This window comes from Penicillium vulpinum (assembly GCF_028829585.1).
Source record: "Penicillium vulpinum strain IBT 29486 chromosome Unknown utg000002l_segment0_segment0, whole genome shotgun sequence".
Lineage (NCBI taxonomy): Eukaryota > Fungi > Ascomycota > Eurotiomycetes > Eurotiales > Aspergillaceae > Penicillium > Penicillium vulpinum.
In genome coordinates, this window is record NW_026643242.1 from 1,285,801 (window position 1) to 1,311,041 (window position 25,241).

Here is a 25,241-nt window from a genome sequence, read left to right on the forward strand (position 1 = left end):
GAAAATCGAACGAAAAACCTCAGTTGTCATCCCCATTCTCATCCTTCTCATTCTCCTCGTCATTATCAGAACCATCAAGCTCACGGGAGTACCACTCATGGGCAGTATCCTGACATGTCACTTTGAACCCCGCACAGTGGATGCAAATGTTGAAATTGTTGCAATCTTCACATCTGCGGTATGAAGTATCACCCAGTATAGGCCGAGTACACACATCGCAAATCTGCCCCAGCTCCAAATTGACCAAAGACCATAGCTTATCGTCGCTAGCTTGAGGGCTTTGATAACCAAAGTTTTGTGCGTAGCACCACTGCCATATCAGACCAAGGATCCGCCCGCGCCCAGTCCCTATTGCCCACCAGATCAAGTCTCGGCCAAGTCCATCTAGGTTTGACTGTAGCCCTGCTAGCGTGGCCAATTTTTCAATGTTCTCTTCGTATTCGCTTCTCATAGCGGCTAACAGTCGCATCACGCTGTATCGATCCTTCGCATTTGGAGAGAGGGGCGGAAGGAGAAGTCTCGCCATTTTTCTGGCTCCTCGTGCGACAATGTAGAACAGTAGCGTGTGGCCTCTCTCAACTCGAATGTCAATCCTGAGCTTTTGAGAACGAAGGAAATTGTTGATGACTTCTAGTTGGCCTTGTGGTGACACATAACGTAAGAGCGTCCTGTCATCAAAATTCCCCCTCTCAACGGCTGCGCCCCTCTCTAACAGCAGATTAACAACATCCAGATGACTAGAGGTTGAAGCTGTATGTAGCGGAGTCCCCAGACGGATATCCACACTTTCAATGTCCGCTCCTTTATCGAGCAACAGATTGACAGTATCGAGTGAGTCAATCAATAAAGCAAGATGTAAAGGTGTGAGGCCATCTTTCGTCACATTTTTTAGAGCCGCTCCCTTCTCAAGCAAAAGATTGACAAGCTCTAGGGAGCCACCAAGGATAGCAGCATGTAAAGACGTCATACCAGACTTGGTCGCGCTAGTAATGCTTGCCCCCTTCTCGAGCAACAGATTGGCAACTTCCAGGTGGCCCTCCAAGGAGGCTATATGAAGGGGCGTTCTGTTGTCAAAATCCGCGCTTTCAATCGCTGCTCCCTTCTCAAGCAGTACAGTAATGACCTCCAAAAAGCCTAGCTCACAAGCGATGCTCAGCGGTGTGAAGCCAATACTATCCGTAACTTCAAGGTCTGCTCCCTTGGTAATGAGGATTCTAGCAACCTCGGTGTGACCTCTAAGGCAAGCGGTATAAATAGGTGTGTCCCCATCCTCATCCCTGACGTGAATATCTGCTCCTCTTTCAATAAGAAGTTGAACGATGTCCACAAACCCTTGATACGACGCGATACCCATTACCCTTGATATTTGTTGGTTCTGATAGTTAATAGCTGTCTTTTGATCAAGCAATAGGCGCACAACCTCAATATGACCTCCAAGACAAGCGCTATAGAGAGGTGTGTCCCCATTCTTATCTATGACGTTGAAATTTGCCCCTTTATCAAGCAATAGGTGCACAGCTTCAATATCGCCGTCGTAGCAAGCGCTATGAAGTGGTGTGCTCCCATCCTTATTCGGGGTGCCAACATCTGCTCCGCTTTCCATAAGAAGTAGAACAATGTCCATAGATCTTCGGTATAACGCGATATCTATCGCCGTTGATATTTGTTGTTTCTGATAGTTGACGGTTGCCCCTTTGTCAAGCAATAGGCGCACGACCTCAATATGACCTCTAAGACAAGCGTTATAGAGAATTGTGTCCCCATTCTTATCCAAGACGTTGCAATCTGCCCCTTTATCAAGCAATAGACGCAAAACCTCAACGTGACCTTTAAAGCAAGCGATATAGAGAGGTGTGTCCCCATTCCTATCTAGGACGTTGAAATCTGCCCCCCTATCAAGCAATAGGCGCACAGCCTCAATGTGGCCGTCGTAGCAAGCGCTATGAAGAGGTGTGTTTCCATCCTTGTCTGTGAGATCAACATCTGCCCCTCTATCAAGAAGTAGGCGCATAACATCCATATGATATTCGTAGCAAGTGCTATAGAGAGGTGTGTCTCCGATCTTATCCATGACGTTGACATCCGCCCCTCTCTCAATAAGGAGCAGAACAATGTCTAAATACCCATTATAAGATGCGACGTCTATCGCCGTTGATCGTTGTTGGCTCTGATAGTCAATATCTGCCCCTTTGTCAAGTAATATGCGCACAACCTCAATATGACCTGCGCGGCAAGCGCTATAGAGAGGTGTTTTCCCATCATTATCTAGGACGTTGACATCTGCCCCCCTCTCAATGAGAAGCAGAACAATGTCTACAGATCCATTGAGGGAAGCAGAAATAAGGGGTACCCATCCTCCATTGGCGGTGATTATATCTGGTTTCCATTGCAGAAGAATTTCAGCTACCTGATGATGACCGTTTAAGCAGGCACAATAAAGTGGCGCTTTTGATCCATCAGATCCATTGTTGATTTCGTTGCCCTTCTCAAGAAGCATTCTTACTATGTCGACATGCCCATTGCACGCGGCGGTGTGAAGAGGAGTGTGTTCATTATCACCGGCAATGTCAAGATTCGCGCCATTATTTAGGAGCTTCTTGGCAGCCTCCAGGTTTCCTCTTTCACAGGCTGCTACTAATGGCGTCCGTCCAAAGTTTCCTTGCTCATCAATGGGGCATTCTTTGCTTCGAAGGAGGAGGTCCATAGTATCAGTCAGATCAAGCCATGTTGCGTAGTACAGAGGGCTCATGGAGGTAGTTTGTGTAGTTCGTCCGTCTTCAGAGACTGACATATCTGAATCGTCTTTGCTGTTGGAAGACCCTATCTCTTGTTGGTCTTCTTCGTCTTCTTCGTCTTCTCCATCGTCTTCGTCGTCTTCGGTGTCTTCGTCATCTTCGTCACCTGACGAGTCTAATGAGTCTGATGAGTCTGATGAGTCTGATGAGTCTGATGAGTCTGATGAGTCTGATAATTCTGATGAGTCTGAATCTTCGACGACGTCGAGGCACCCTATACTTTGTGACTCATCATTCAAGTCGAACCATATCTTCCACGAGGCCCAGTTTGGATTTTTGATATCAAAAAGCTGGTTCACAAATTTTACCAGCTCTGAGTCATGCACATCTCCGAAAGAGGCGTGCTGATACCATGATCCAGCGGCATAGTGGAGGAAAGAGCCTAGGATCTTGTTTCTTTCTTCGTCAGAGGTGTCTTGCCAAACTTCTTCGCATTCCACGTAACAAAGACACATCTTAGCAGCTAAAGTGTTCTCGCTTCCTTCGGTAGAAGATTCCAAGCTCGAGTTGAGTTGTATTAGTCTTCCCTGCACCGGAAGATTGCATAGCAAGTATTCCTTGACAGAGAAATGAGCCAAATGTACTGTTCGGGATCCAGGATCACAATCCGCCTGGGGACTTCGAAGTTCAATCAATGACCCACAAAGTTCCATTATTTCTGTTTTAATATAGCTCTCGCTGATGCTGTCCGGGACCTCATCGAATCTAACCTCATCGTAGTCCGCACTGATCAACAGGGCCCCGGTAATCTCACAGACTGAAAGCGGTCGAAGAGCAAACGCGGCCCATCGTAACAAGGAGATGGTTCGTTCTCGGTCATCCTCTGAAAGATTCGAGATTCCCATCCATTCTCGGTCGTATGTCTTGTCAAGGCCAGGGGGGTGGAATTGATCGCTTTTTCGAGTTGTTTTTGGCTTTTCCCACTACGCAGCTGACGTTCCTGCATCTGGACCCAAAGGAACTGTCCATTACAGCGTTCAGCCAGTTTCTGGGCAATATCTTCCTTGGTCGTTTCTGTCTTTGTTGATAATTGTTTGTTCACTATGCTTCGGGAAAACATCTCGAGATCGGACCGAACATCCTCGGGTGTAATACTGTGCTGGATGACAATATCATTGATACCAGCCTCGTTAAAAAGACAAGTCTGGATCTCTGGCTCAGCACGACTAACAATCAGAATGCGAGTAGATGTCCCAGCGATTGCTCGTCTCAATGCCTCTAGAAATTCAACAATCGAAGCGCCATCGTTGGAGTTAGGGTCCTGTCCAATCCATCTACACTCATCGAGACCATCCAGAATAAATGTGCACCGCGGTATCTCCATGACGAGATCACGTAGAAGCTCTAGTGTATTGCCACGAGTTGCTTTCTGTCCTTGTTGCGTTGTCAATTTCTCGCGGGCCAAAGAAAAAAAGACAGGGTGACGAATCAACTGGGACAGCCATGATCTGATCGCGATAAATGGGTCCCTTCTGCTTTCAAAGTCGGATGAGAAAAAGAAATGAGCAACGGGGTCCTTCGAATTGGAAGAAAGATAGTCAATGACTCTCGCACATATGACCGACTTCCCAAATCCTGCACGACCATTGATCCAGAGGATCTTAGCACCTCCAGTTGGGAAGTCCGGCGAGGTCCAGTCGAGGAACCAGGGCTGACCCAAAACCCACTCGCAAGTCCCTTCAATTTTTCTCTGAGAAAATATCTCGTACAGATCGTTCGTAGAGGTAGAGCCGAGCAGCCATTCGTGTAGATCTCGTCTATACTCATCTGAAACCATGAAGTATGAGCGAAAGAATACGAATAAAGAATGGGGAAATGAGATGGTAATGACCTTCCATCTGAGTCTCTATGCTCTTCAACAGACTTTTGAGCTCAGTTTGCCATGCATCTACCTCTGCCACTCTGTCTGAAAGGACGAAAACCAATGAGCATTTCAAAGTTTAGGACAGTGGTACATGATCGCTTACCACCAGTCGGCTTTCTGCCTTTATATCCCTGTGGATTCTCGATCGGCACCAAGTCATGAAGAGTCTCTACCAATTTGGAGAATCGATCAACTTGAGCTATTCGCTTAGCTTTAGTTCTCAGCACCCATCCAAGTTTTTGGCGTTTAGATTCGCGGGGAGCTTGGCGGTGAAATAGTTGGTCTTTGGTGGGTGCTTCGTCTTTCCCCAGCTTCGATGTCAGAAACGCTTTATCCTCATCACGGCAAACAGCGTCGATTGCGAAGAGGACATCTTTAACAGTTGACTCGATCTTTGGATCATCAAGAAGGGCGTTGTGCTCATATGAGATTTCGTCGTCTTCCAGACCCACGGCCAGACCCCACCTTATGAGTCGAAGTTTTTGAGCTTTGAATTGGGCAACAAGAGAAGCAAACTCGGAATCGTAGTCTTTCCATGAATCGAATCTGCCAACTGCGTCCAAGCAAGTACTAAAAAGACCTGCTAGTCCTATGAGTCCGACTGCAAAGCTGACGGGCTCCATGGCGAATATTTGTGTTGTACTTCCAAGGTTCTAAGTGATAGTTGCAACGAAGGTCCTGGGGCAGCTGTGGGGCTAGCCGCGGGAGGGAACAATGACCTTGACCAGAGCCTCCGAGCGGGAACTAAGGGCTCTTATATAAGCAAGGCTGAGAGATGGATACGGATGGATCAAAGACTCCCGAGGTCTAAGTGATGGCCGCTGGAATACTTTCAGTGCTATAAATCGGAGGTGAGGTGGCGGCGAAATACTGAATAACTCAAATTTCGGTTTCATCACAATCAGAATTTCCAAGTAAAGAAATATGAGTCTTGTTCATATCGCTCGAGCCCTCTCTTTAAAGGTTGTCTCTAGGGCATCCTTGGAAGGTTCCTCTATTGCTTACATGTACTTTTGTAACACCCCTACGGGCGACTAAGTATGCCAACCGGGACTTAATCATTATTGGTCCATATTGCCAGGCAGTATTTTAGTCACCCAAGAGTCGAATAACTACCTGAACTCTACCTTATCTTAGACTGGGATAAATTAAAATACTCGATTACTATGATAGAGGGCTCAATGAGCAAAGTGTTGACAACCTGATAACCTGACAACTGGTGTTTGCACCGTTTGCAGCTATATATCTTTTTACTAGGAGCAACTAATAACGTCCCGGTCCCCTACTACCTAGGACTTACTGGTAAAAGTTTACTAGGACTAGTAAGCAAAACTCACCTGACAAGCTAACCACCTGACGACCTCCCTATCCGGCTGACAGCCTGATCCTCTGGCTCGAACATTGAGAGCTACTTGACACTGGCATGTAGACTTCCGCAGAGCCCACAAAGCCCAAAGCCCAACCCGGACCCAACCCGCAAATGGGCTGGGTTTTGGGCCCGGCCTCGGGCCCATCGATGGGCTATAGGCCTAAAGTAGAAGCCCACTGCGGGCTAATGGGCCCCCAAATGGGCCCCAAACAGTACAAATATACCGAGAATTAAGTTGAACCCCCTTGTAGGGTTTTTAAATTACCCTTCGTTTTACCCCCGTTTCTAAGCCTTATCCTAAAGGTAATATTTTATTAGTTTAAATGATTTAGAATCAATCACTAGTTATCTCTCTATATCGCGTTTTAAAATATAAAAAAGCGCGGTATTTGGATAATTTATAAATTGCAGAAGTTGACTTAGAAAGTAGTAGTACTCCTATACAAACCCAAAAATACATAATATATCTTATCAAAACATTAAGATTAATGGTATCTTGACTTCTATCAGTTAGATTTTATTCAAAATTAAAATATATACTTATACAGCTACTACAATTCTAGATTCTAAATTCGAACTTTACTTACCTAGTGGAAGGTCGTGATACAGCGATTACAGAGGCCGCCTAGGATGGGCTTTAATGGGGGCCTTATGGGCCCCCACTGATAGGCTGTAGGTTGGGTTTCGAAGGGCCCATTTATGGGCTTTGCGGAAGTCTACTGGCATGCACACTAAGCTTTGCAGCTGACCAAGTGTGCTACAATCTGGCCCCCATTCTCATGTCATGTGGCATCTGTCATTTCAAGGTTTGAACTGAGGTATTTTCCCGCAAAGAAACTGCCTGGAACCTACATGAACAGGCCTGTACAGTGGCATTCCATAACGCACACCGGTAATTCGTCAAATCAGCAATATGGATTTTTTTCAATCGGCAGGGTTTGCGTCAGATGTGACAGAGTTGATGAAGCAGCAGCATGTCCCGGGGCTGGCGATTGCAATCATACACAATGATCAAATCATCTCTGCGGGGTATGGACATGCGAGCCTGGATCCCGAAATACCTTGCACGGCAGATACGCTGTTTGACATTGCATCGTCTGCTAAATCACTCACTGCTGCGGCGGTGGGATTGCTAGTCGACGATAATGACATGTTCCCGGATATTCAGTACGATGCCGTAATGTCGACTCTTCTCCCCGAGGACTTTGTTATGTCTGGAGAAGGATACACAGAAGGAGTCACCGTGGAAGATATTTTAAGTCATAGAAGTGGAATGCCTAGGTGAGCTAATATTTTTCAAATTCCATGTTTGAGTTTAAGACTAATGATATTGCGCCAGCCATGACGATTCGTATATGAGTGTGCGAGCGGCGAAGCCAGACGATGCTCGATCTATTACGAGAAACCTCAGAAACCTCCCTGTCGCTGCTCCCATTCGATCAAGGTATATTTACTGCAACATGATGTATACAGTGGCAACCCATCTTGTGGAAGTCAAGAGCGGACAGAATTTTGGTACATTCCTCGAAGAGCGATTTTTCAAGCCTCTGGACATGGCATCAACTACTCTTCAACCTAGCAGCGCACGATCAAAAGGATTTGAATCCCGCATGGCAACTGGCTACACATGGAAAAGAGCTGACTCAACATATCGTGGGTTAGAAAATCCAGACTGCCCAGAAGGCCAAGGCGCAGGGTCTATCATTTCGAGCGTGAACGACTTCATCAAATTTGTCAAGGCTTTTATCAATCGCGAAGACCCTATCAATAAAAATTTTTATGAAGGGCTCACTCGCCTGCGAACTTTTGTGAATCCAAACCCAGGAAGACGGAAGCGGTACACATCACCGGTAGCATATGCTGCTGGCCTGGATATCTACTTTTACAAGGGACATATGGTTGTCGGCCATAATGGGGTATTCTCTGGATTCGGAAGTCGCTTCTTCTTTCTCCCTGATTTCTCATTCGGTGCTGTGATTATGGGAAACTCAGATGGGGCAAATGGCGTTGCGACGACCCTTGTCCAAAAGCTAATTGACAATCTCCATGGAGTCACGGACGAAAGACCTCATGATAGCAAAAGCAAAGCTACACGATCTGTTGAAATTCGCGGTCCAAAACCCCAGGCCGAGGTGAAAGATGCAAATCCAATGAGTAAGAACCAAGAAAAGAAGGAGAAAAAAAAGCAGGAAAAGAAAACCCAAGTGAAGAAAAGTCAAGATATCCAGAAGAGCGAAGTGAATGAACAAAAAACAAAAGGGAATAATACTCCGCAGCCACCGACAATGGCTTTCAGTGCTTACGCTGGCAACTACTGGAATCCTGGGTATCATAACTTACTGGTTCAAATCAGAGATAATGCGCTCTTCATCGATGCTACAGATCGCTCAATGGGGTTTACCTTGAAATTCGAACATATGTCCGATGACCGAAAATTCGATGCTCATCTTACTGATTGGCTCGATGGCAGTGATAACATCGTAAAAGCGGAGTTTGTAAAAGAAGATGCTCAAGTCACAAGGTTAGGTCTGCAGTTTGAGGAAATGCTCAAGGAAATGATCTGGTTCGAGAAGAAGGATGAAGTTCTTTCTTGACAATATTCCTCCTGACAGAGCTGGATACATTTACAAGAGGATATTTTGCAAAGAGAAGGAGAAACTTAAAATGACAAATATTTGACCAATTGGCCTGTGTTTAAACTCTCCGAAGTAGTCGTTCAGCTTGAAGATATGATGTGGTATGTAGTGGCACACAGACAGCCTGGAGATGGATCTTTCCAATAGTGATTCATGAGCTCGAAGAGATTAGGTACCATTTGAATCAACACTAAGGACATATCCTTGCCTCTCCATGTGAGCTGATATCAGACTAGCGCTCACCAAGTCACCACCAAGATCAAAAATTGTCTCGCCAGCTTTCATCTTAGGGCTAAGGCTGCAATTAAAGGTGTCACTCCACGCACTCTCAAGCGCCCATTCCATTTCAATCGGGCTAATGCTAGCAACCATGAACTGTTCATTTGTTGGGGTTGCACTGAGAGGCCTCTCTGAGGGTAGCAATTTGGTTGTCTGCAGATATCTGATCTCGGGAGATAACAAAGGCATGTCCATGATATTGCAGAAAACGATGATAGTTTCCGTCAGTTTCGCAGCCAGCAGTCCAGCGTCACGATCAGATGCCACGCCCATCGTCAAAGTCATGGTTATAAACGATGGATCCTGCATATGTCCACTTCGGCCATGTTGTACAGTCACGGACAATTTCGCGTGTGCCTATATTCTCGTGCTCCGTACGGATTACGCACGCTTGTCAGGGCGGACCAGCGTTGGGCATATTCAAGCGAGAGCTCTGTAAAATTTACCCGGTACACGAGTTATCGGCAGGATCCCATGCCATATACACCTGTCGTTGTCTGTTTCATAGCTATAAAAGAAGAAAACAAATGTATCATAAATTTTGTGGTTTAGCCAAGTGGCCACGAAACGACATACACCGGTCTCAAAACCAGCTATGAGGATAAATTCGCCGTCTTTAATGTACAATGCTTCGACACGGGCCGTAGGAGGCGGTATTAAAAGCGAGGGGGGGGAGGAGTAGGAACAAAACGGGAGCCTCTGTGCTATGTTGTTTAGGAATAATGACATCAACCGAACGCCTGAGAAGAGAGACTTGATGAGAAGATGTTGTTATATGAAGACACGGGTAGAAAGGAGGGTAGGTTGATGGCGATCGAAGGAAGATATGAACTGAAAGCGAGAATTCAAGCGTGGGCCTTCTGCTCCGACGGAGGAAGGGGAGGAAGCTAATAATGTTTATAGTTAGCAAACACGTCTAATTGCATACGGATCAACTAGAAGACGAGTTCGACATACCTCGAGCTTTGTATTATCGGCCATCATGCGCTGGAAACCAATACCGACACCCTCGATGACAGCAAGGAAGACGGCACACATAATAGCGGAGTTTCGGGCGGCTTTGTAACCACCACGGATAGCGAGGGAGCCACCAGTAAAGAAACCAGCAATGATAGCGTTATAGGGATCTTCCTTCTTGCGGATACCCTTAATTGAACAGTCGTAAATACTGAAAAGACCTCCCCAACAGCCGAAGTTACCGCCGAGAACGGGCGCGCGCGCTTTGATTGCTGTGAGCGCACCTATCCGGCGCTCGCCATAAGGACTGTTGCGGAACCCCTTAACACCGTGCCAGACAGCACCACCAATAGCACCCATGGCGAAGGCACCGCCAAAGTCGCTCAAAGCAACCCAAGGACAGGGATCGCGCGTGTGATCCATGATGTGTGAATGAGGTGGACGGGAGAAGGATCGGAAAGAAGAGGCGCGTCACCGGGATGAGATCAGATGTGAAAAGCGCGAGAGTCGTAAAGGTCGAGGATTTAAAAATGGCAATAAACCCAGCGGTGACACGAGATAAGATGGAGGATCAATGGCTCAAGAAATTCTAGATGGGGTACACGTGACATTGAAAAAATGTCCCTAGGGGTTTTGCAAGGTTTGCATCTAATCTACGCCTCAGGCATAAACTGTGATTTTTATGAGTGGTCATGTGATCCTGTTTAAGTTGTAAAGTAGCCGATGTATATACTACACATCTTCTTTTTATTGTCCTACCCAATACCATCTCTACAAACTCATGGAACCGAGTGCTAGTGTTTTACAAGACATTTTCGTAACTGTGATGCTCTAGTCTGAATATATGTAGTACAAGAATATTCATGTCCGAAGATCAAGCATGTAAAAATATCGAGTAATGAATTCTAGAATCCTAACCAACTAAGAATAAGGTACAATACAAATAATCAAGGGCTAACTATTCTAAGAAGTGTTTTGTCTGATCTATCCCTAACCATACACAGCACAAAATATATCGTTACTAATGTGCCATACTATAGAGGTGGGGGTCAACATTCCCCCGGTACGCCGGGGTGCCGCTGCGGCCGGGCGCCCCATGCGCCCCCCCATCTTACTATATTCTACTCCGGCACAGACAATTATCCAGTATGGATCTGATGATCAGACCCCAGAGAAGAAAAAGATGATGATTTCAGTAAGATATTTGATATCTCCCGGTGAAAGAAAGGGCATTCTATGTGCGACTTCAACAATTTACGAGTGGCTTGGTCTATAGCCCTAACATAATACCAAAATTCCTTACACCAAGGATTCTAGATCCCACCACCCTTGATTAGCTGTAGTTCTTGTAATATAAATTATCGCTTCCCAACCTCATCACTCAATAAAACGTCTTCCACCATTCAAACGCATTAGCCCCCTCTACCGGGGTTGCTGGACCTCCGCTGGAAGGGTTTGGGGCTGACTTCACGGGGCTCTGATACCAAATGCCCAGCTAGTAATGTGCAGATTACTGCGAAACTGTCTGGACAGGCTGGGAGCCACCGTTGGAGCCAACATGAGGAGGAGACTGGTTTGCGCTAGATAAGCTGTTAGCTTAATCATTTCTCTGCGGTTCACGTATCGGTAACAGATATGACAGAGATCTGGTGCCTAGCTTACTGGGAGAGTTTCTTCGCAATAAAGTAGGTGCAGGTGCCCAGGAGAGCAACTTTGAGTAGGCCGCCCATTCCACCGCGAAGACCGTGGGCATGTCGAGGGACGAAGCCCCGGAAGAAAGTCCGCCGGGAAGAGCGATATCCACGTAGTGCAAAGGAGCCCATATTGTCTATAGTAGATGAGAAAAGATGGATGAGAGATGTGGTTGAGATAGATAAATGTTTTTGACTAAAATTATTGAGCAGAAGACTGGTGGCCACCTGGGCGTATTTAGTAGCATCTGGTGATAAGACCGAAGACCGAACTTTCTACACCGAGACCGACCCCGAGGCCGGGTTCTTTTCATGCTTTATGGCTGCCTGAAGCTCATGTCATGTGGGGGCCAAATTGAGGTATTTCTGTGGGAAACTTGGTAAATCACCGCTAATTCCTAGAACCATCGATATAGAAGGTCTCGACCAAAACCTAGTCTAGTCTGACTCGATGTTTACAGCCACCTAGGCCGAGCGTATGATATTATGCCAGGGCAGAGAAAATAGACATACCCAGATAGAGAAACCCGATTATTGAATTATTTTAATTGCAATTGAGATAAATACATTCAAACTAATAAGTGAGAATATGGGTGAATAGCTAGGAAGTTGCGTCATTTTATGGCTAAGTTTTAGCATTGTTTGCATCTATACCTCTTACCAATCCATGCTCGACGTATCCATCATCGGGAAGAACAATAAGCTGGGAATTTCCAATCCCAAGGCAGGGTCCTAAACTGTAAGTTCGATGGCAAACACGTAAAATGAAGAGGTGGAGAAGGAGAAAGGCTACGGAAGCAACAAAAGGAAAGAAGTACTTACTAAAGCATCCACATCAAAATCTGCAGCACTGTCTGTCCCCATAGTCAGCGACTCAACCGATTCCTGCGGCGAACTGGCCGCATGAGAGACCTGCAGCAAGAAATGACATTTCTTTAGGCTTTCTTTGACGGTCTCGTAAATGGCGGGTTGAATTGGCTGGCCCGACTCCATTGCACGGATCTGGCTCAAAATCGCAGACAGGAAGTTGTATCGCTTCAGACTGGGATTTCCAAGAGCGATAATCTGCAGTAGCTGCTCTTGAATGTGTTCCAGGCTCCGGATTAAGGGCAATCGATAGGTCTTGGCCATTTCATCTAGGGGATCGGCGATAAATGGCGGAGAAGATCCCAAGGGCCGTGTAGAAGCCTCCTCCTCGAGTTGTGTGACAATTTCCAGCCCTAGGGAGGTGATCACATCGAAGCTTAAGGCTCCTTTGAATGAGCCTCTACCTACAATGGTCAGGTGAGAGAGATCATCCAAGGTGTCTGCCGGTAGATTGAGATGATCGGCATACGATGCAACCACGATGCAGGACTCCAGACACACCTTACGGGACAGGTAAAATCGTGGATCTTTGCGAGCCTGGATCATGAACGGGCGATGCAGGAATAATATGTATCGACGTAGGTACGTGTCGAGAAACCGGAGATGGAAGTTGGTCATGCCCGGAGTGCGATCCGCTTGTCTCGACTGATTCTGACTGGTGTAGAACAAGGCGGCAATATCGCGGCACGCCGAGCGCAATTCATTTCCCAGTCTCAATGCGGTTTCGTAAGACAGTTCCTGACGGTGCTGGTTGTTCACAAGCCGGATCGCTTCTACTCGCACGGGAAGAGACTTGAGCAGGAGGATCTGAATGGACGAGTCGGTAAAGTGCCGACTCGACTGCGGGGTGGAAAGCGTCTCAGTCTCGGGGTCGAACTGCTCGTCATCCAGATTCGACAGCCCTGTGCGGTCAATGTCCTGTAGGGAGAACGGTAAAGGGATCGCGGCGTCCAGCGACGACAGTAACGTCAGTTCCAGCACCGTCGCCCACAGTCGGTCTCGCATTTGGGACTGGTACACCGACAGTGCGGGAAAGAGGTTGGGAGTGCGGTGCAGTCCCATCACCATAGCCATACGCAACACGGACCCCGCAGAGAACCAGCTCGTGCCCGGAAGGTTGTTCGTCTGGCGGGCCAGCAATAAGAGACAACCAACTTGCAGGCCATCTAGATTGACGTTCGACTTTTCCAATGGTCCGATTAGCCACCATTGTGCGGCATATATCCATGTTTGTGCGAGGCGGCGGAGATGCACTTTATTGCTTCGATCTGGGTAGAATGTGGTACCCAGGGCAAGGATCAAGACCAGCTTCATCAGGAAATCGGTCGAGGTTGACTGCGGCTGGGCCCACAACTGATGATACTCTTTCCAGAAGGATGGGATATGAATAACCCGGTAAATGAGCTCGAAAGTGCGGAGATAGGCATCGACCAGAACATCGCATACTACTTGGGTCGGGAGCGTGCCCAGCAAGTCCGGAACCGGATGGTTGATTTGAACAGACTCTTGGGCTTTGATGGCATGTCTGAGATTCCGACAGTCCTTGAACATGCTGCCAAACTCCGATCTAGCATCCACATCCCGTAGCGACGGCTCTACTTCTTTGGCATCGAATTTGCCAAGGAATTGAAACTATGGATTGAAAATTAGTTAGCTACAAGGCTTTTGTAAGTTGGGGGAGGTAAGTCCGATACGCCATACTTTCTCAGCGGTATGCAGCCAGTGACTGGGGCCAAACAGCTTCGTCTTATTGCTTGTGACACGCAGACGAGGTAGGGTGGCCGGAATGGCCCATCCATTGACCAAAGGACTGAGACGAGATACATTAGACAACTGTTCTTCAGTCCCGAGGACGCGGTCGTGAAAGTGATACAGGGCTTGAGTCTGAGAGACACTGGGATTGGGACAGATAGTGGCTTGAGAGAGCGGAGGGACGGGAAGCTGTTCTTCCAAACATTGAAGACGGCGTTGCAGATCCTGGATTATCTTGTTCTGATACTGGCATTGGTCCTGAGACTGCGATTGCGACGTGGGTGCAGGTGGACGGCTCTGTGCCTGCGGGTCAACGACTTGGGAAGGAGGCGTATGTCCCTCCAGCACGCCAGGAGCCGTGGACTGGGAGAATTCACCACCGGAGGGACTACCGGCAGCGACCACGGGGCGATAGAAACACTGCGGCGAAGTTCTCGCACGCTCACATGGGCCACAAGGAAATTCCCGATCACAACGGATTTTGCGACGACGACACGGATCACAGGACTTGGGTGGCCGGCGGCGTTTACGCGGTGGAGGCGTGGTCAGTGATGGATGGCCCTGATCCTGCGCCATGACTACTACTGGGTATAGGTGATGGCAAGAGCAAATGGGACACAGCAAGTGAGGTGAAGTTAGATGGACCCCGAGTGACTAGGGGTAAAGATGCCAAAACGCCGTCGGGCTCGGGCCGAACTTTATCATCACACTGGACACATTAACTCCGGAAACCCTAAACTCCGGTGAAATGACCGAGAATCATCGGCGAGCCACCAGAACAGGGCTCTCTTTAAAAGGAATCATAGAATTACAGTACCGCATGTGCCATTTCATACAATGGGCAGCCACAGTCTTGTTGATCTCATTCCTACTACTCACCGACGCGCTAATCATTCATCATGGCGGATGCTAGTCTAGAGAAGGGCCCCGAGGAGCCTTTGGAAGAGGTCCCCAACGCCGCACCGCCAAGTGTTCCTGACGGCGGCCTCCAAGCATGGCTGACAGTCGCGGGCGCATCTGTCGCTCTGTTTGTCTCATTCGGCTGGGTCAACTGCATTGGACTCTTCCAGGCTGAGTATGAAACGAACCAGTTGAAGGACTTCTCGAGCTCGGATGTATCCTGGATCACGTCTATGGAATGTATGTACTGTACAATGTATTCACGTTCTCCTCTCGGCGAGCTGACAGCCCTAGTTTTCTTCATGCTTTTCACTTCCCCCGTGGCGGGTAAGCTGTTCGACAGCTATGGCCCCCGCGTGCCTATTGCGATCGGATCGGTCTTGCATGTCTTTGGGCTGATGATGGCCAGTCTCTCTTATAAGTATTATCAGTTCATGCTGAGCCAGTCTGTGGTGTCTGGGATTGGTAGTTCGTTGATCTTCACCCCGGCAATGACTGCAGTAAGTTTCAAAACCAATCCCGTTGAAGAAGAACAGCCTCCTAATCAGGAAACCCAAGCCCCAGACCTGGTTCCGCCAGAAGCGGGGCCTTGTTGGGGGTTTGACAGTGGCAGGATCATCGTTGGGCGGCGTCATTTTTCCGCTGATGGTGCAGCATCTGCTGCCACAGGTGGGCTTTGGCTGGACGATGCGGATCTGCGCCTTTTTAATCCTGGGCCTGCTGGTTATCGCCAATCTCACCATCTCGTCCAATTTCCCACATACACCACGTCCGTTTTCTGTGATGCGCTATCTCGGACCGCTGCAGGAGCTCAACTTCGGCATCCTGTGTACGGCCAGTTTTTTCATGTACTGTGAGTACAGCACATCCATACCGAGAGGAGACATGTTGCATCACTAACAAATCATTCTTTTCAGGGGGACTGTCCGTTCCCTTTGATTATATCGTCGTCGAAGCCATCCACTACGGCATGTCGTCGCACATGGCGTGGTCGTTAGTTCCGATTCTCAATGGCGCTAGTTTCTTCGGTCGTACCGTGCCCAACTACATCGCGGATAAGGTCGGTCGCTTCAATGTGATGCTCGTCATGACCTCTTTATCCGCTATTCTGGTGTTGGCATTGTGGCTTCCCTCCCGAGGAAATGGCGCGCTCATCACCTTTGCGGCCTTATTTGGCATCACTTCGGGTGCTATTATCGGCCTGGGACCCGTCCTAATTGTCTCCATCTCGCCAATGAACGAGTTGGGTTATCGGATGGGTACTATCTTGGCCTTTGCTGCGGTGGGAACCTTGACCAGTCCGCCTATTGGAGGCGCGATTGCCGCCGACACTGGGGGTAGTTACACCTATACGTGTGTCTTTTCGGGCGTGAGCTTTGTTATGGGTACCATTGGTCTTGCTGCTCTACGTGTGCGTCTTTCTGGATGGGGGCTTACTACGAAGATTTAAATAACTGGCGTAATGACTGAATTGGAATAAAAGAACCGGGGACGGACTACGGCACACGCAGGGGGGAGGGGACATTTTGTGAGGGCAAGTCATAGAACAACGTATATCTATAGATTGAGAATTGAGTAAGACGACGGTCAGTATCAGTTAATAAATTGCGAGGAACGTCCTATCAGATTGTTCCAAAAACTAGTGTCTGTGCATCATTTGTGGATATCGGTAACAGACACGGGTCTTCCGAACCTGATGGAGGCAGTGGAAGCAATATCCGTTCGCCTAGACGATTACTGCTCCCACCAACAGTCTCCTCCAATGCGGCACAGCAACAATCCAGACTCTACTTAGCTGCTTGAAGGATAGCGCGGTCGACGAATCTCTTCGCGCGCATGGCATGGATCTAGGTGGTGGCACAGGAATCGAAGACGTAGTCGTTATAAGCGGACGGGTTCCGATGCGCGCAGCACTTAAATACTGCATCACTTCCCGAACGGCCTGGTACGGGTGACCATGGCAGTTGCAATCGGTCACTGGTAAAGCATTCTCTATTTCACTGTCGATCAGGTTAAGAGACAGAGTACTAGCGGCATGTCGAAGTCCATTGGTAAAGATATCAGTCATCGGCGACTGCAGCACTGCAGAGCCAGGGGAAACAAATATGCCATATAGAAGCCTACCAGGCAATCACAGGTCCCATAGTCAGGAACCAGGCAACGACAATTCACGCAGGACGCAGTGCCAGTCGGCCAGCCTAGGACCACTTTTTAACTGTAGCTCCGAGATGCTCTTGGGTCGTGTCTTTCTGGCTTGTGTGAGCAGCGCATTTTCAATTCCTGTGCCATTCCCCAGTCTATGGCCATGGCCACGCTGGAGTTATGTTTCTGCAATTCCACAGTGGTTGAAAAAAGAAACTTGGAAATAATCACGCGAGATGCGTTCCAGCTGATTCTTGAGTCCAGAAGATCTCGAAAGCGTCTGTAAGGTCTTTTATCGTTTTGTTCACCAAATTCAACAAAAGAGCAACCCCCCATGATCCTCATTACTTGAAGATTAACATTACATGCGAACAGGTCTGCACTCTCATAGTTGTGTGTACATTGGGAGAATTACTATAACTATGGCACCACAGAGTGCCGAACCTGCTCAGAGCAATACTATGGAATGATTTGGTCCCCAGTGAGTGGCGAGGTCAGCATCACGGCTTTGACGAGAGGAGTGCTTTAATACTGGACAATTGTTTGCCAGCATAGCCTTCATCTCAACCTCAGTACCCTATAGGGGTCGCCTAGCTCACTGAATTTCCTGGTTTACGCCATACTATAGGCCATATCCGTCAAGACGGTGTCAAGATGGGGTTGCCCTTATGTAGCTATGAAATGAACAAAGTAATCCTCTTCCAAATTCATATTCAATGCTTGCTTGCTATGTACTTTCTTTTCCGTAGACACAACTCTCTGTGCCGCTAGTATATTGCTCCTCGCAATTAGACCGAGCCCAAGTAACTTGCGTGGTCAGGATGATCGTATTATTGGCTTTCAATTCCGAGGGACTGTAACCGAGCTCAACATCGCCAGCTTCAATGGTAGTGACTGTCTGATCTTGCGTGCGATTTGCGAAGTTCGACGTTTGCTGGAGATTGTAGTCCAACCGTGTCCGACCGCTGTAGTTGGTAGAACCGTTATACGGACCGGTGCTGGATGAGCCGAAGACCTTCGGAACGAGCCTGGTAATGAGCGGCTTGAACGATGGAGCGCACGCAGCGACGAACGATAGGCCAACTTCGATAGTGGACACACAAAAGAGAACCGAGTGCGTGGGATTCTCCGGTATATGGCGGTCGAAATTGTCAAGGAGAATTAGGCGAACAATGCCAGCCACCACAGTTCTTTGTTTTTTAGAAATGAATTGATGGGGAAAGAATATGTTTGGCTGAGCTACTCACAAAAGACCCAAGGACAGAATACCAATCAGCATCAGCTTCTGATTCCATTGCAGCTGCAGGCGATATACAATCCAGGTAGGCAGTATTAAGGCAAGGACGTCAGTGAGAATGGAGACTGAGGCGGTGGTGGTGACAAAGTCTGCAAAGTCAAGACATCTCGCATTGGGAAATGAAATCAAATCCCAATTAGCGGCGATTGGCGCGCATCGCAAAACAGTGATGAAAAATGTGATGACAGCGGCGATACCATTGAAAATTAAGAGTCCCCAGATGGCCAGGCGCACTGAGTTTTTCTGGCCAGTCAAACGTAGCAGGAAGAGTAATATGGAGGTCTTGACGAGTGCCAAAACGGGATTGTAGAGGATCTCGGTCTATTTTTATTAACAAGCGCGAACGAGCAAGGTGATAAAGAATGTGGTCTACCCACCACGTAACTATATTTGTTACCGAGAATGACAGGATAGTCAGTAGGTATATCCCAGACGTTATATCCGATATACATGTAAATAATCACTAAGGGATGATTAAATTCATGCACCAATGATATGAACTAGAGTAGTCTTGCTGTTCTGGTCTTACCTTTATAGGACGTAAATGTCTCCATCCAATACATGATCTGCCAATCTCTGTCAATTCTCTAGACTCGCTCTTAGGGTGATTTTGGTACTCACTATCGCGACACAAATAACCCAATCATCTGTTTTTAATTAGATCCATAGAACTCATAAGCTAAGAGGAATTGGAAATTGAACTGACCTGCGGCAAACGACTTCGTCAACGAGCGGCTATAAAGCCGCAACGCCACAGCCGCACTCGCGAAGCACGGAAAGGCAAAGATAAGGCCGATGGCCTGCGGTTGTAAGCTGTCACTAGAGCCCATGATCTCTCCGAATATTCGTCTCTTATGAAAATAGGGCGCACCTATCACTTATACTTTGGACAGGAAAACTTCGACTCACCTGGGCAACACATTTGGGTTATGTATGTAAGAGACTCTCAAGCAATTCCATCCCCCTCCCTGCACATAGATTAGACCGCATCTTCCTGTAGAATGGTTTTCGCACTTATTTAATAGTGGCGCTTACTAGGTGGGTTGAAGACAGCGCGTTGTCCATAGATTGTGATCTTCTTTTGCCGCCCAAGCATGGGTATCACTCGGGATCTACAGATATGTGCCAGCCACCAATTAGAATCAGGACTAGCAATTTAGTGCATCACTACCTAGGTAGGGTTACATCTATGGATATATAAGTATCAAGCAACCCCGCCCGGGGCCTCCCCCGCTACGTATAAATTAGACCGCATTCTACTACTGTAAAGAGGTTTTCGCACTTATTTCATAACGGCGCTTACCAATTGGGGCTAGAGACAGCCATGGAGCACATTTGTCCATATAACAGATTATGATCTTCAGATTTTTGCCGACCAATCATAGGTACCACTCAGGGTCTATAGATTTATGCCAACTCCTCATGATTCTGAAAAGGTTAGCCTCGCTTGATTGTCTCAGGTTCGTCTAGACTGCTATCTTCAGAAAATTTGCTCTGAGGGACTGATTTCGTTTGGCAGCATAGTCGTACTGTTCAGTCCAGACCCAGTCTTCTTCTGAGACCCACCCCACCCTCCCCACCTAGTTCATCACACCAGTGATCAACAACCGTGTTCAACCTCCATTGGCTCGTTCTTAGTTTGCTCTCCAATTTCCTGCTCTGAAAATTCAACAGGACACTTACAATTCTAATTCTTCACCAGGACGTGGGACCATATGTCACAAATTCGCATTAGATCTAGTCGCAAAGCTATGAGATTGCTCGACCATTGGCGGCCCGCAAAATTAATCAAGGGATCTTGTAGAGCTTTGAGATTCGCCTTGTCCAGTCCTTCATTGAAGAAAGAGTATAGATATAAATGTTTTTGCCGCCGAATGAGCTCGTCGACTTAAGCTTTGTCCTCGGAGCTCATTATATCATAACCGTCTAGATATTTTGGCGGGACCGAGCCTATCGGGGGCTCGGGGGAATGGTTCTCAGAAACTTTGGGATAGCCAGTAGCAAGGAGCAGTGTGGTGACAATTGTATGCTGCCAGTCGTTAATTCGGGTGGCATTGAATGTGTCTGAACCATGCAAATGCATTGCGTTCCACGAGCTTGGCACGTTCTCCATAACAAAACATGTAATCGGCAATGGGCCTGATATTGTAGGTGCCAGAATCTCAGTCCTTTTCCGGTGTGCCTAGCGAATGTAGTTGTCCATATCATTGGGGTGGGAGATATTTTTGAGATAAAGACTGCCTACAGAACCAAAAAGTTTGTCTATGGGGGTTTTTTTTAAAAAAAAGGTTTCAATATTCCTGTTACCAAGACCTTTTTCTATATTTTGTCGTGTGTGGATAATTCGCTGGTGACAGCTGCTTAGCTCTATACTAAAAAGTAATGCAAAGGGTATTATTATACACTACACTCACTCTATTCGACCGGCAGATTGCACATACTTTTTTGAGGCTATAGCTTGAGCACGGCCCACTATGATTACGAGTGGGCGGCCACGCATATCGTGGCGAGGAACAAGTCATCATAAAATGCGTGGCTTCGTATTATTTTTTATCGGGCATCAATTCTAGGGATCTAGTCGAGTCGACTCGAAAATCCTTCCACATCTGGATCCCATCTGGTGGCATCGCGTTCACCGTCAACTCCGTATCTGATTGCCCGTCATCGTCACTCCACCTCGTCTGGGGATTTGAAGCTGCAGCTTTGGGGCTCTCCGACGTGATCTCGCTTCGATTGGCGCCGGCATCCATGCGAGTGAGAGAATACCCCCGCGCCGAGGGTTTCTTGCCACTGAGCTCTCCCGATGGTGTTCCCGTCCCGTAAGCCGATGAGCCCAGCCAACTTCTAGGAAGTACGTTGGAGAACACCCGACGAAGCAGAGGCAGATTGGCTGCGACGATGGCGAGTTGCTGTTCGAGCATACTCCACATCAATGGGATGGGGAGGGTATATGTGAGGTCGTTGAAGTCGACGTTCATAAGACTGACAACACGGACCATGCTGATTGCGCTGACACTGTGGTTCAACGAAGATTAGCGCTTAACTTTGCAATAGAGAGCGGGGCGCACTTACAATATTCCTATCGAAAATGCCACCAATAAGCCAATCTTCCGGCCGATTCGCAGCTGGAGCTTCCAGATATATGGGATTGGAAGTGCCATGACCATAAAATCAGTCACCATGTTGAGTACTCCAGCTATCACAAAGGCTGCATTGCGATTCCCACATCCGCCCCCCGGTAACGTTGGGTTCCAGTTGAACGCGACGGGATGGCAAATAAGAAAGGACTCGAGGATGATACTAAGCGCCCACGCCCACACAATGGCACCGGTAACATAAATGGCAACCTGCATGTTGGCTTTGATACCAAAGAGCTTGTGATAGAGGGTCATCATCGATGTTTTGACAAGGGCCAGGCCGGTTCCATAGAGAACCTGGCAGGCGATAAGCATCTACCCCGTACCGTGGTGAGCTTCATCCGCCTGATAGAAAATCCGTTATGCTTCACATACCTTGAGGTTGAATTGGATGTCTGTAAAGGGGACCTCGCCTGTGTTTGCATGAAGTCCAACGCCTCCATTTGTCACCACTGCGCAAGATACCCGTTAGCGCTGTCTCTTGGTCCGTTTTAATATGAGTTTCATACTCAATATCACAACCACAGTACACGCCATTATCAAAAACTGCAGACTTCATCAGTCTCGCGCCACGAGAGAATGGCGGTTGAACGAGCTTACTGTCGCACCGATCATGCAATAATCATCCAACCCTAAGCTGACATTTCTCGTTCTCCGCGACACTACACGAAGAATGGTGGAAGTCAGGGAGATCGCTCCAAAGACGAGCATCACGGTCACGATCTCCCTACCGTCCTTCGATTTCAGTCCATAGTTTCCCATCGTAGGTTCCCTTTCTTCATGGGGTCTTTCAATATCTCATGGCCATCTACAACATAAATAGAAAAGGAAGAGCAAACGTGGAGAATTAAAATCAGGATCCATTTTCCTATCCGATCCACCCTACTATACACTAACACACGCTAACATACGCTAGTCCCCTAGAGTTACTAGGCATAACCCATTCGCATTCTTATGGAACGAATCCCCTTCAATTGAGTTGAAAGTGGAATCGAGTCCGCACCGGCCCCTCCCGTCCCCAGAGGTCCTTGACCCAGTGTTCTTTTTCAATGGACTTTGAAAAGATCTCCTGGTCAAAATGGGGGAAATTATTAATTAAGAATTATATTTTGAGATTTGGTACTTTTGGCAGGGCCGGGGGAGAAATTCAGCATATGGTCTGAATCCTTGCACGTTTCATCCCGGATATGTATTTCCTTTACCGAGGCTTGGCACAGATGGTCCGATCAATCGCAGTACAATGGCTCTGTGGCACATATGCAGTCTAAGCTCTAGCTCACTCTGTCGCTCTGCACTTCCCCCGTTATGCATAGCGTGGCCCATCCCTGCATCCTTGGGGCCAGAAGTTCAATAGATTCAGGGGGTTTGATTATTGGATTATGCATAGACATACTGTATCATTTTATAAGTACTGTTAATGAAGATAGCAGAGTTGGATGCCCCTCAATTGAAACCCCCTCTATATGTCCATCCCCTCCCCAGAGCGTCCCCAAATATATTTTTTTTTTTTTTTTTTTTTTTTTTTTTTAATTTCTTCTCATGCAGATCGCACATCACTTACATTAACATAATTGGCCATGGCATCTTTTGACACCGAGTCCTCTGCTGGACTTGAAAACGCAACTTATGACTTTGTGATTGTTGGAGGAGGTACTGCTGGCCTTGTGGTGGCCAACCGACTCACTGAAAACCCCGATATCCGTGTCCTTGTTTTGGAAGCCGGAACAAACCGTCTCAATGACCCTCGAGTTATTGTCCCTGGCTTAGCACCAGCGACATATGAAGACGAGGACTTTGATTGGAACTTCCGATCATGTCCCCAGGTGCGCTATTGTCCCTTGAAACCTATAGTTCTTGTCACTAACCTTGCCTATGTAAAATAGGAACAACTCAATGGCCGCAAGCTCTTAGCCAACAAAGGCCGCACTTTGGGAGGCTCCTCGGCGATTAATCTGGGAATAGTCATCTATCCTTCTCGGTCTGGGTTGAATGCCTGGGAAAAATTGGGCAATCCCGGCTGGGGATGGGACGGAATGGCCCCATATGTTCGCAAATTCCATACGGCTGCACCCCCATCGGATAACAACCGTGATTTCTTCAAGGGGATGAAATATGACCAGAAGGATCAGGGTAACACAGGTCCTGTTCAAGTGTCGTTTGGAGATCAGTACATGCCATACCATGCGGCATGGATGGACACCTTCAAGGCCCTTGGATACCCACAAGATGAGGATCCAATCAATGGCGCCGGTACAGGTCCCTTCGTGAGCCCCGGTCTTGTGGATCCAGTGACCCATGCTAGAAGCCATGCTGCAGCTGCGTATCTGGGGCCGGAGGTCCAAGCTCGGTCGAACCTCCGCGTCGTAACCGGAGCCTGGGTTGAAAAGATTATCATCGAGAAGGGGAGCAATGGTGAGAATGCCGTTGCTACAGGTATTAGGTTCAGCAAGAACTCGGATATATACACTGTTTCAGTCGCGAAAGAGGTTATCCTTGCCGCTGGAACAACCCAGTCCTCCCAGATCTTAGAATTGTCAGGTGTTGGAGATGAAACTCTCCTTCAGTCCCACGGAATCCCGACAATCATCAACAATCCCGGTGTTGGCGAGAACCTACAAGATCACGGTATTGTCTCTTTTGGATATGAAGTCGCAGACGGTATGCCATCGGGCGATATGGCGAGGGATCCCGCCGTTGCCGGTGCTGCCATGGCCGCTTATCAGAAGGATGGCTCCGGACCCCTCGGCATGGTGGCGCTGGTCTCTGCATTTATGCCGCTTGTAGACACCTCCGAAGACGAGCGGAATCAGCTACTCCAGGAGCTCCAGGCATCAATAGATAGCCCTGAAACCTCACGGACACACAAGAAGCAATTCGAAGCATTACACACCCTGCTCCAGAACCCCGACGAGCCCACCGTACAATATATCCTAGCGCCATTCCAGCTTCTACCCCGGGAAGGAGAATACCCCAAGCGTCTTTTCGGTCTCGGACACCCAGGCTTCTTTATCAGTCTTGTTTCTCTGCTCAGCTACCCTCTATCACGAGGATCCGTCCATATCCAATCTCCCGATCCCAAGGCTTCTCCTCTCATTGATCACGGAATACTCCGTCACCCAGTTGATGTGGAGATGCAAGCTCGGCATAGTATGTGGATGGACAAGATTGCTGATACGGCACCGCTAGCATCGCTACTGAAGAAGGGTGGCGAGCGCCTCCACACACCGGAGCCTTTGACGGACCTCGAGAAGGCAAAGGAGCTGTGCAAAGAGCTCGTCTTGTCTATGTACCACACCAGTGGTACCTGTGCAATGATGCCGCAAGAAGATGGCGGTGTTGTGGATTCTCACCTGAAGGTGTACGGCTCGGCTAATATCCGTGTTGTCGATGCTAGTATCTTCCCCTTGGAGCCGAGAGGCAATATCCAAGCAACTGTATTTGCGGTTGCTGAGAAGGCTGCAGACATCATCAAGCAGGACCTGAACTAGGTTTTTTTGAATCAACATCAACGCAGTTTTCTTGAGTGATATTCACGGGAATGGCTGAAGGGCTGGG

At 47.9% G+C, this 25,241-nt stretch overlaps 12 protein-coding genes across 12 annotated transcripts; 3 read left to right on the forward strand and 9 right to left on the reverse strand.

Moving 5' to 3' along the window:
* Positions 1-19: 19 nt before the first annotated feature.
* N7479_003572 (uncharacterized protein) lies at positions 20-5,282 on the reverse strand (the record flags this gene model as incomplete). Its single annotated transcript, XM_057251269.1, has 4 exons — positions 20-2,910; positions 3,016-3,500; positions 3,554-4,562; positions 4,763-5,282. 4 exons carry the CDS (start codon positions 5,280-5,282, stop codon positions 20-22), a joined length of 4,905 nt encoding a protein of 1,634 aa, XP_057110594.1.
* Positions 5,283-6,941: 1,659 nt separating this feature from the next.
* On the forward strand, positions 6,942-8,622 carry N7479_003573 (Peptidase S12 Pab87-related C-terminal; the record flags this gene model as incomplete). The annotated part of the gene is made up of 2 exons (XM_057251270.1): positions 6,942-7,309; positions 7,368-8,622. The coding sequence occupies 2 exons, from the start codon at positions 6,942-6,944 to the stop codon at positions 8,620-8,622; spliced, it is 1,623 nt and encodes a 540-aa protein (XP_057110595.1).
* A 210-nt stretch (positions 8,623-8,832) lies between these two features.
* N7479_003574 (uncharacterized protein) lies at positions 8,833-9,228 on the reverse strand (the record flags this gene model as incomplete). Its single annotated transcript, XM_057251271.1, has 1 exon — positions 8,833-9,228. The coding sequence occupies one exon, from the start codon at positions 9,226-9,228 to the stop codon at positions 8,833-8,835; it is 396 nt and encodes a 131-aa protein (XP_057110596.1).
* Positions 9,229-9,788: 560 nt separating this feature from the next.
* On the reverse strand, positions 9,789-10,323 carry N7479_003575 (uncharacterized protein; the record flags this gene model as incomplete). The annotated part of the gene is made up of 2 exons (XM_057251272.1): positions 9,789-9,830; positions 9,901-10,323. The coding sequence occupies 2 exons, from the start codon at positions 10,321-10,323 to the stop codon at positions 9,789-9,791; spliced, it is 465 nt and encodes a 154-aa protein (XP_057110597.1).
* Positions 10,324-11,410: 1,087 nt separating this feature from the next.
* Positions 11,411-11,723, reverse strand: N7479_003576 (uncharacterized protein; the record flags this gene model as incomplete). The annotated part of the gene is made up of 2 exons (XM_057251273.1): positions 11,411-11,480; positions 11,563-11,723. The coding sequence occupies 2 exons, from the start codon at positions 11,721-11,723 to the stop codon at positions 11,411-11,413; spliced, it is 231 nt and encodes a 76-aa protein (XP_057110598.1).
* A 657-nt stretch (positions 11,724-12,380) lies between these two features.
* Positions 12,381-14,786, reverse strand: N7479_003577 (C6 transcription factor; the record flags this gene model as incomplete). Its single annotated transcript, XM_057251274.1, has 2 exons — positions 12,381-14,090; positions 14,160-14,786. 2 exons carry the CDS (start codon positions 14,784-14,786, stop codon positions 12,381-12,383), a joined length of 2,337 nt encoding a protein of 778 aa, XP_057110599.1.
* Positions 14,787-15,109: 323 nt separating this feature from the next.
* N7479_003578 (MCT family MFS transporter) lies at positions 15,110-16,560 on the forward strand (the record flags this gene model as incomplete). The annotated part of the gene is made up of 4 exons (XM_057251275.1): positions 15,110-15,350; positions 15,405-15,610; positions 15,669-15,963; positions 16,028-16,560. 4 exons carry the CDS (start codon positions 15,110-15,112, stop codon positions 16,558-16,560), a joined length of 1,275 nt encoding a protein of 424 aa, XP_057110600.1.
* Positions 16,561-17,979: 1,419 nt separating this feature from the next.
* Positions 17,980-19,379, reverse strand: N7479_003579 (uncharacterized protein; the record flags this gene model as incomplete). The annotated part of the gene is made up of 6 exons (XM_057251276.1): positions 17,980-18,442; positions 18,500-18,870; positions 18,927-19,012; positions 19,079-19,115; positions 19,171-19,196; positions 19,256-19,379. The coding sequence occupies 6 exons, from the start codon at positions 19,377-19,379 to the stop codon at positions 17,980-17,982; spliced, it is 1,107 nt and encodes a 368-aa protein (XP_057110601.1).
* Positions 19,380-20,029: 650 nt separating this feature from the next.
* On the reverse strand, positions 20,030-20,662 carry N7479_003580 (serine/threonine protein kinase; the record flags this gene model as incomplete). The annotated part of the gene is given in 4 exon segments (XM_057251277.1): positions 20,030-20,129; positions 20,144-20,208; positions 20,249-20,436; positions 20,473-20,662. 4 exon segments carry the CDS (start codon positions 20,660-20,662, stop codon positions 20,030-20,032), a joined length of 543 nt encoding a protein of 180 aa, XP_057110602.1.
* Positions 20,663-20,731: 69 nt separating this feature from the next.
* On the reverse strand, positions 20,732-21,049 carry N7479_003581 (uncharacterized protein; the record flags this gene model as incomplete). Its single annotated transcript, XM_057251278.1, has 2 exons — positions 20,732-20,921; positions 20,991-21,049. 2 exons carry the CDS (start codon positions 21,047-21,049, stop codon positions 20,732-20,734), a joined length of 249 nt encoding a protein of 82 aa, XP_057110603.1.
* A 43-nt stretch (positions 21,050-21,092) lies between these two features.
* On the reverse strand, positions 21,093-22,448 carry N7479_003582 (uncharacterized protein; the record flags this gene model as incomplete). The annotated part of the gene is made up of 5 exons (XM_057251279.1): positions 21,093-21,564; positions 21,622-22,001; positions 22,062-22,138; positions 22,196-22,232; positions 22,287-22,448. 5 exons carry the CDS (start codon positions 22,446-22,448, stop codon positions 21,093-21,095), a joined length of 1,128 nt encoding a protein of 375 aa, XP_057110604.1.
* Positions 22,449-23,263: 815 nt separating this feature from the next.
* N7479_003583 (GMC family oxidoreductase) lies at positions 23,264-25,174 on the forward strand (the record flags this gene model as incomplete). Its single annotated transcript, XM_057251280.1, has 2 exons — positions 23,264-23,509; positions 23,570-25,174. 2 exons carry the CDS (start codon positions 23,264-23,266, stop codon positions 25,172-25,174), a joined length of 1,851 nt encoding a protein of 616 aa, XP_057110605.1.
* Between the last annotated feature and the right edge of the window lie 67 nt (positions 25,175-25,241).